At 42.4% G+C, this 9,947-nt stretch overlaps 1 protein-coding gene across 1 annotated transcript in view; it reads left to right on the top strand.

The window, feature by feature from the left end:
- Positions 1 to 7,404, top strand: part of LOC143133700 (laminin subunit alpha-3-like) — a 77,895-nt gene extending 70,491 nt beyond the window's left edge. Inside the window, exons 72-81 of the mRNA XM_076293509.1 lie at positions 217 to 345; positions 540 to 672; positions 4,285 to 4,415; positions 4,585 to 4,765; positions 4,940 to 5,095; positions 5,875 to 6,040; positions 6,176 to 6,300; positions 6,416 to 6,509; positions 6,642 to 6,761; positions 6,904 to 7,404. Coding sequence (XP_076149624.1) covers positions 217 to 345; positions 540 to 672; positions 4,285 to 4,415; positions 4,585 to 4,765; positions 4,940 to 5,095; positions 5,875 to 6,040; positions 6,176 to 6,300; positions 6,416 to 6,509; positions 6,642 to 6,761; positions 6,904 to 7,049 — 1,381 coding nt within the window. The 3' untranslated portion in view covers positions 7,050 to 7,404. The remainder of the gene's footprint in view (positions 1 to 216; positions 346 to 539; positions 673 to 4,284; positions 4,416 to 4,584; positions 4,766 to 4,939; positions 5,096 to 5,874; positions 6,041 to 6,175; positions 6,301 to 6,415; positions 6,510 to 6,641; positions 6,762 to 6,903) is intronic.
- Positions 7,405 to 9,947: the final 2,543 nt, after the last annotated feature.

Genomic DNA, 9,947 nt, shown 5'->3' on the forward strand with positions numbered 1-9,947 from the left:
ATACCTAAGATGCTTGAGAGTAACTCCACCTTACAAAATGCACAAAATACCTGCAGTGTGTGTCCATAACCATATAGACTATTAGGTATTATTATTATTATTATTATTAACATTATTGTTAGTATTATTAGGTATTATTGAAAATGAATTGGACATTATACAATGATTTACTCTTCTTGGTCAATGATGGAAGCTAATATTCTCTGTCATTATCAGAATCGAGTTACTAATTGATGAGAATGACAGTGGGGAGCCACACACAGAGACGCCAAGCCTTACCAGCAGCTCCGAAAACGTCATCCTGGGCGCCTTCAAAGGCTGCCTCTCCAACCTCTACACAAGAAGGTCAGTACTCCTCTTATTGTCTATTGCAGTAGTTGTTTTGTAGCACTGAAGCAAGATTTAGGTACTGCTGAAATCAACCGTCTTGATGAAAGATTTCTCATTAATTCATCTTTAAGGAGAGAATGTTAACCATAAGCTACAGCTGTACTCACTGTACTGTACTGTCTCTCTCTCTCTCTCTGTCTCTCTTATAGGTCAGACTATCTGTACCGCCCAGAAGACTTGAGTGAATTCTCCACAACAGGGGAAGTGTTTCTGGACGAGTGTACTGCTGAGAGACCACCGGAGAACATGCTGGCCAGTCTCAACCACAGCTTCTCAAGAAAGGTGCCGCCTGCCTTTCCCTCATACTCTAGTTGAAGGGTTTTTTTATACTTTCCCTAGCATGGATGGTCAGTCACTGCATAAACTTAGATTTTCCCAGGATTCTTTTTTGTCTATTCTGAATTAAAAATGGAAATGTAACCTATGTAGAGTGAAGCCCATTAGTTGTCATTTGTGGTTGCCCTGGTCAGTGGGCATTTGATATTATAAGATGAATCTCTAGCTGATCATTCATAACATTAACAGAACTGAACTAAGGATCAGCTTTTGAAGGAAGAATAGCATGCAACTCTGTGCTGTCCCGGCTCTGACTCTGCTGATGATTATTCACACCATGTTGTACTGCTTGATTTCCAGAGGTGAAGAGACAGGAGGAGAGTGGACTAATGTGATGTTTGCATCGCCCCACCCCCACCCCCACCCCACTCCTTTAAACAAATAAACTCTCTGACTCATTTCAACTACCCTGTGATTTTGTCTTCTCCATCCTCCTTGATGTTTGCATTCTTAGTTGTCAAATTTCTCTTTGAGTTTACTAACATTTTACCCATTTCCTTTGTGGATTCATGCTTGACCAGTTCTCAGGTTAGATATGTCGTCATGAGGCTCTATCCACACATTTGAAATTAACCTGTTCTATCTATCTTATTACATCAAATGCTTTCTACAGTAAAAAAAGACATCCCCACTAAGTACACAATAATAAACAGCTTATTCACCCATACTCCCAAGCATTCCTCAGCCTCCTACTTTTATGAGCTCTAACTCTTTATAATCTCTCTTCCTATATTTAGGAAACACTTCATTGAATATTCTCATTGTTTTCCCATCCTATGTGAAGATATACTTTGATACTTGATACTTTGAAGTAAACGGGCACAAATCAATCAGAGCTACCCAGATGAATTAACAGTCACTAGACTCTGGGTTGGTTATCTGCACTCCAAGATTGATTTAGATATTTTGATCATTCTGACATTTTCTTTTTCACTCACCCATGCCAAAATCAAAACCATCAGTGTCCTTCAGTTGATTACCGAACTAAACGCACAGACTGTACAAATCTACCTTGCATGATGTGTGTTCCATGTGTATGCATCTGTGTGTGCTATGAAAAGATGTACTCAGGTGCCTGTGTTTACTTTTGTGACTTCATATTTGTGTGTGTATGTGCACATTATCACACATGCATATCCACATATTAAAATAATCCTTTATTAATAACGTTTCTACAACCCCAAATCAGAACAAATTGGTATGTTGTGTAAAATGCAAATAAAAACAGAATGTGATGATGTACAAGTTTTGTAAGCCCATATTTAGCAGCAAAAAGGACAAAGACAACATATCAAAAGTTGAAATTGAACCTTTTGATTATTAAAATATATGTTCTTTTTGAATTTGATGACGGCAACATGCTTCACCTCTTCATTTAACAAAATTCTGGTCTAACCACAGGACCTTTTTCCACTTTACCTTAGTCCATTTTAAAGAAGATCAGGCCCAGATAAGACGGTGGTCTTTATAGAAACAGGCCTGGTTTTAATATAGTGCCATCTGAGGTCCAAAAGACCACAGCCATCCAATATTGTGTTTCAGCTCTATCCCTTGTTAGCAAAGATTTCTCTGGATTCTGTGAATATTTTAATGATATTATGTACTGTAAATCAGTGTTTCTTAAACTTGTTCAGACCAAGGACCACTTAATCAATAAAAAAAGAGTAGACCTACTTCAACAGTACATTACACAATAGTCCTACTCACCACCTTGCTTATTGTCTTTGCACCTTACTAATTGTGTCAGAGGATTCATATTATTTAAACTTCCATTGCTTACTTAACTGTTTGGATTTACATAGTTGGTTCAATATTGCAAACAACTCATCTATTATATTTTACCACGTCTGCTCGCGGACCACTTGGGATAGCTTGCGGACCACCAGTGGTCCCCGGACCACACTTTGATAAACACTGCTGTAGATAATGAACTCCCCAAATACTTCACAATTATTATTTATTTTTTTTATATAATTTGTCCACACAGGTTTACACAGAGTGATGAATACCCCTGCATCTTTTCTTCTAAGAGACTCTGCCTCTCTGGCATGCACTTTTCCATACCCATCATGTTGCCAATTATCCTAATTAGTTGTGAAACATTCCCCTTTTGTTTTCTTTATCATTACACAACTTTTTCAGCATTTTGTTGCCCCCGCCCCAACTTTATTTTTTAAACGTGTTGCTGGTATCAAATTCAAAATTAACATATATTGTCCATGAAATAGTGAAATTTGTTATTTTTAACATTTAATATGTTGTCTGTGTCCTTTTTGCAGCCAAATATGAGTTCACGAGATTTGCAGATTTTATTTGCATTTTACACAATCTTTTCTGATTTGGGGTTGTATGTCAATCAATTCACACACCCCATCAATAGTTTCTCTGTGGAAGTAAGATTTAATCAGCACTATTTGATGGTTTCTGATGGAAGACAAATTAATTATTCATGTCACAATAAGCTCACGGTAGAAATGTGCGATATAAGCTAATAGGAGTTGATGAATGAAATGCCGGTCACCTCAACCATCTGTTTTGTCCGACAGGCACTACAGTATAGCTGCATAGTAGACTCCACATACCTTTGAATGCAGACATAGTGGTAGAATTCTCTCAGCAGTTACTTGGCAGTGACAGAATTTTCCAAACGGAAGCAATATCTTCTTAGTAAGATGAACCTGAACAAATCTGTGGACACATATAATGCTCATAGATCCATCTGGCCACCTTCCCATTCCCATTTCTGAATCCTCAAAAACCCAGGAACCCATCAGTAGTGTTTGTACTATATTCAAATTCAAATGCGCCCACAGATATGTCTGGGTTCACCCAGGTTTGGCGTGGGTGTTACAAGGGTTCACCCAAGCTAACCCATACCATCACAAATGATATAAATGGTGAACTTGCATTCAGTATCAGGTAGCCACTTGACAAAGATTTTATACCATAATACATGAAACACATCACTGCATGAGTTAAAACCCATTCCATTTTCTCAGAGTAATGTCTTGTCATCCTAGTTTATGTCCTCAATCACAAGTTAATTCTGCCTCAACACAAACCTCAATTACATCATCATTATCAACAATGCTGAAAATATGCAAGGAATTTGTTAGTTCTTTCATATCAGTACTTACGTTCATAGAACACTCCCAGTCGACAAGCCCAAACCTGTGTGTAAGAGCATGGTGTAAGCTTATCAGATGTAAGGTCTTCCCCTCATGCCAAAGTACAGCATTTACTTTTAGATCCAGCGTCCTATATGCAGAGAAGCGTCCGGCTCCTGAGAAACAAACTCCACTGACTGTCCTGCACTCTATACATGATGATAGTGGTTAAACACAGAGTATGTCAGATTGCTCATAATGATTCCCTTTATGGTTTTTGCAGCTCAGCCTAGAGTGCTAGTCATTGAGTTGTATCTCTGGATTTGGCAGTGCTCAAGTTGCAGATGTACTAATGTCTCTAATGTGCTTTTCAATTGCAGATAAAAGCATGTGCAACGAATTTAAACGTGTGGTGTTGTCTTTTCTTTAATGGAGTGTTTCTATGTTTTAGGACAACAACAAGGAGGAGGAGGACTTTGTTTCTGGGTGCTCCTTACCAACACAAGTGAAGCACGCGTATTACTTGGGGGGTGCCGCCAGTGGCCTTACATATAAAGTCTCCAAACAGGACCTCCAAAACAAGTGAGTGGGCATTGAGCATCTAATCACACTTTAGCAGCACGGTGGCTGTACTTGCCTTTCCCTTTGAATGTTCAGTTCAACTGTTTCATCCCAGTGACCAAAACAACAGTGACCTTATTCTGAGTGTGCTCTCTATACTCTTCACACTTTATTTCTCTCTTCTCTCTAGACCCCATTTCTCTGTCGATGTGAGAACCACGTCAGCAGAGGGCTTGTTGTTCTACGTTGGTTCTGATCTGGAGAATGGTCATCTGGCTCTCTACATGTCCAAGGGAAGGATCCGCCTGTCTGTCCGTCGCAAAAGGGAGATTTTTAACAGGGAGAGGTACAACGACGGAAAGTGGCACACTGTAAGCAAACCCAGCATGGACGACCAGCAAACCTGCTACAAAATAAGAACAGCCTCCATTTAGCCCATATTTCTTAAATGCTTGTCGCTGTATGTTCTCTGTGATACATATGATATTGGCATTATGTGATGGCCACTCTATGAATACCAACTCTGACTGACCTGACTACCGCAGGTGATCTTCAGCTTGGAGAAGAAGCGGTTCCGTTTGCTGGTGGATGGGATCAGGGCCCAGGATGGCGTGCTGACCCATGTGGAGAGCTCCGACATACAGCTGATGTCCCCACTCTACCTGGGCAGTGCCCCGCCATCTTTACACAAAGACCTAAAGGTGATTATGTCCGCATAATAAAGAGGCTGATGCTTACCTTCTGTAGACTGGCCCCGCCCACCTAGATCTTCTTTCAGGGAGATCTAGTCTGGAACACCATAGTTCATAACCGTTTCCCTCAGACAAGACAAGAAAAATGTCCAATGGCCAATCAGCGACAAGAGGGGAAGATGAAACAGAAACTTAATAATAATAATAATAATAAGAAGAAGAAGCTTTATTTGTATAGCACCTTTCATACACAGAATGCAGCTCAAAGTGCTTTACATTTGGAACATGTAATTTAACACAATAATAAAAAAAATAATCAGTCATCAGTTATTGTTATAAACAGATGCAGCACCACCTGCAAACATCAAAAAATGCAGTTGGAAAAATGCAGAAATTTATTTACAGCAAAGGTTGACCCACATTGTTTCCTGACTGTTGATACTGTTTATTGTCAGTTTGTAAAGTCTAGGTGAAGTAGGAAGTAATTAGGAATGTCTGATCAATGTGATTGGTAAGGCTGCAAGATGCAAGTGTTTCCCAATCGAGTCACCAGACTCTTTTCACTTCATGAATGAGTTTGGATTTTTCCAGGCTGCAGTGTAATTAGTAACTGAATGATACAATCATGGATGAAGGCCTTAGTGGAACAGCTGTCTGTACTGTAAATGTTGAAGTACTAATCTTTCAAATGTTTATTTCAACTGTTAGTTAGTAGTCCTTCAACTGTTTTTTCTTCTTATTTTCAGTCCTTTGGGAGTGTTTTGAAAAATGTTTGTTGTTGTTTTTAGTGGAAGAATCTCCCCAAGGAGGGTGTGGTTGGCTGTATTCGCAATTTTAAGATGAATGGTTTGCCAGTGGGAGAGCCGACCACCAATCATGGCGTAGGCCCCTGCTTTGACGGACAGACAGAAAGTGGGAGTTATTTCTCAGGGAATGGGGGATATGTTATCATTGGTGAGTTAACCCATGACTAAATCACTAAGTCTATGACTAAGTGTTTGTACAGTTGCAGTCGTACATAACTCTGGATCGACATTTTGATGATCTGAGTGATAATTCTTCATCATTTCTGTTTTTGTGTTTCTGCAGATGAGTCCTTCGTTGTGGGTGAGAGCTTTGAGTTAGTGTTTGAGGTTCGCCCCAGAAACCTAACTGGCGTCCTCCTCCATGTTGGCAATCAGCATCACCTCAGTCTCTACATGAGAAGAGGGGAGGTAAGTTCCTCTGAGTGTAGCACTCATGGGCGCCTCTGTATACTTTGATATTCTCCTCAAACTGAACTCCCATGAGGCTTTGCAGGCGAAATTTACGAATAATATGACTTCCCAGGTGGTGGCACAGGTGAACAATGGAGTGGGGATATTCAGTGTTTCTGTGTGGCCAAAGCAGTCGCTCTGTGATGGGGTCTTTCACCGGGTGGCAGGTACTGCATTTTTAGACAGTGTTTGATTAAGCATCTGAAAGAATAGTGTCAGATACTTTTGTATTTGTTTACAAATCTGTTACATGCAGTATAGGCAGAGCTCGTTTTGCTCATGTATATTTCCTCTCACAGTGATTAAACGAAAAAACGTTGTGGAGATGCATGTGGACACGGATGGAAACTATACAATTGGCTCAACATCCTCTACAACCACCATGACCAAAGACCCTCTTTATGTGGGCGGCATTCCAGGTAAACACTTTCACAGTGTACTGAGTTTATTTTGCCATTACAATCAAATGCAAAGGTTTTATTTTTGAATATGTTTGTTGGTATAATGTTGTGGATTACATAACATTCCCCTCTTCCTCTGTTCCTTATTTAATGTGTACAGGCACTTTCAAGGGTGTAGTATTACCCGTCAGGACGTCTTTCAGAGGCTGTATCCAGAACATGCAGATTAATGGGGAGCTGGTGGCCTTTGAGAGGCTTCCCAAAGTATTTGGCTCTGTAAACCTGCGAGAATGCCCTGCAGGCTGAAACTGACGGCTGGACTGCACCCGTCCCATATGACCTCGCCATCCAAGTCCCAGCCGAGACTATTTGCACGCATGAGTCTGAAGGAGTGACTGAGGTGTGCCTTCAGCCTCTGCCTCTTTGCCTCAGTGGCTAAGACACTGCCTCCAGTGGACGTACAGAGAACAGCAGACTCCATGTGCAAATGTGTAGTATTTATTTTGTGATAAACTCACATATTTTTGTTACTGTATGTTTAAAAGTTATTTTGTTGTAAGGTTTCATGTTCTATTTCATGAATGTTACTATGGCAAAAGAAACACAATGTTCTTGAAAAAAAAATGAAATAAATGTTTCACGTTGAATTATTAAGCTGAAATATCAATTCTCATAACTCACATGTGTATTTAATTTATCTTTATTCAAATAATCCATGAATATCACGCCTCCGAAACATTTCTGGTCCAATCTGCATGTTAGCCAACAAGAAAAAGTTCTCCTGCTAGACTCCCTAGAATAGTTCTGTTCTGATGACAGTTCTGTGACCGTACTGATAAAGACTTATTCATTGTCTTTACCAGAATGTTGATGGTTAAAATGGGCCGGCCAGAGGGTACTAGCTCTTCCAATTTACAGAAGAACTAGATAGAGAAAGGTGTTTCTGAATGGAGGTACACAACTGATGGTGCCACTGATCTTTAGTGACATCAGTGCACCAGTGAAACTGCATTCTTTCTCATCTATCTAATCTGCCCAAGAACTTTTCAAAGAACTGTCCATTGTTAATGAGCCATGAAATAAGATAAATGAGTTTGGGCCAAATAATTGAATGATGGAGCAGTAGGCTACTTGGCAGAGAAATCACCCAGTGCCATGGTGTGAAATGTGATTCACATTACACAAAGTCTAGAAAGTGACGTGAAGGACATGAGAACGTTGGGTTACGGATGTAACCTTGGTTCTGTGAAGGAAAGAAAGGCTACCAGAGATCTCAGTCCCCCCTGGTGGTTTATGTAAGCTACTGCTGACATGTTGTCTATCCACACTAGTACATGTTTGTACTGTAGGGCCAGCAGGAAATGGCAGAGAGATAGGTATAGATAGGATAGATAGCTCCCACACCGTTCGACACTGCTCCCCAACCTGAAAGGGAGGCATCGGTGGTTAAGACCTCGCGTCGGCAGACCCTGCCTAGCTGAACTCCTCTGCTCAGATTTTTGGGTGTATTCCACCAGTGGAGAGCCCTTAAGCAGCTTGATGTTATCAGAATGGATTTGTTCCGATCTCTCATTGGGTGGAGTGCCCTGGACAAATACCATCTCTGTATAGGTCTCATATGCAACAGGCCGAGACGAACCACCTCAGAGGCCGCGGCCATCAGGCCCAGAAGCCTCTGGCAATGGTGGGACCGAACACTGCTTCGACCCGAGAAGTGAGAAAGGCATTGAGATGAATTGACAATCCTCTGGTCCGACAGACTTGCTAACATGGTCACAGAGTCCAGATTTACCCCAAGGAAGACGATTCGTTGTGACGGATTCATCAGACTCTTCTCTATATTGAGAGACAGGCCTAGCTGTTGCAAGTGGGCTACCACCGCTGCTCTGTCCGACATGGCGTGCTGACTTGATGGTGAACAAATCAGCCAGTCGTCCAAATAATTAAACACACTGATGCCCTGTTGGCGCAGAGGGCTCAAAGCTGCATCCATGCACTTTGTGAACGTGCGGGGTGCCAGAGATAAACCGAAAGGGAGAACGTTGAATTCGAAAGCTCTGCCTGTTAATGCAAACCGGAGGAACCGCCGATGATCGGGGTGGACAGAGATGTGGAAGTAAGCATCTCTCAGGTCTATGCTTGTGAACCAGTCCCCCACCTGAACTGACTGGAGGATCTGTTTCACAGAGAGCATCTTGAAACGTAATGGCCGGAGGTAGTCGTTTAGTGGTCTCAAATCTAGTATCGGGCGGAACCCACCATCCCGTTTCGGAACAAGGAAGTAGCTTGAATAGAAGAGAGAACAGTGTATTGATCTCGTTTTGAAGAGCCAGTTGCCGCTGTGGGTCTGGTTGGTGAGAGAAAAGAACACCCTTGAACATGGGCGGACAGCGCTTGAACTGCAGCCGGTAACCAAACATTATTATGGAAAGGATCCATGGAACAGGAGAACAATTTCCCCAAGCCACAATTTGGGCGGGGCTGAATGCATGAGTGGAATGAGTTTCCATGCACAAAGTGTCAGGAAGAGTGTGGTGGAGCCGCCGGAGGAGCAGTGCGGGGGTTGTAGCCGCCACGCTGCCGGGGCTTGGTGAAGGTTCCAGGGCGACGGCTTACAGTTGCGGAGGAGTGTGCAGGACGTCTCTCTACATGCTCCTGAACATTGGGCCGGCTCCTTGAAAAAGGCACCGAGTTGCCACTCGCATGACCCCACCCGGGTCGTGGGCGCTTTGGCGGCGGGGGTCTAGGCAACAGCTGCTCCCACTGTTTCTTGGACTCCCTGGACTCCTTAGCTCTGTGAAGCATTTCAACTGCACCAGGCCCAAAGGTAAAGCCAGGACTGAGGGGCAGCTTCATCAGAGTATTTCTGTCAGGCTCTGGGAGCTTGGACGCAATGGAACGCCCGCTGGAGTGTGCTGCTCCTCTAGCAAGGTGCACCAACACCTCTGAAACTCTCTTTAGCTCATTTACCACCTCTTGTGCGGGGGCAGCAGAGAGGTCCTCTATGAGCTCCATTTGATACAGCGCCAGAACAGATGTAGTGTTCATAAGGCGTGCACCAAAGGCTGTATTGTAAAATGTCCCCTTAAGCCATTTGTCAGTCGTGCGACACTGCTTATTTGGACATGACGGATCTTTCCCCACGAGGGCTGTAGGCGGGAGTACAAGAGAAGCTATGGAATCATCCATTGCTGGGTATGCACC

The sequence above is a fragment of the Alosa pseudoharengus genome, unplaced genomic scaffold, assembly GCF_046254945.1.
Source record: "Alosa pseudoharengus isolate Yale_2024_CS ecotype anadromous, Long Island Sound unplaced genomic scaffold, YU_APseudo_1.1 YU_APseudo_1.1_scf_2, whole genome shotgun sequence".
Taxonomy (NCBI): domain Eukaryota; kingdom Metazoa; phylum Chordata; class Actinopteri; order Clupeiformes; family Clupeidae; genus Alosa; species Alosa pseudoharengus.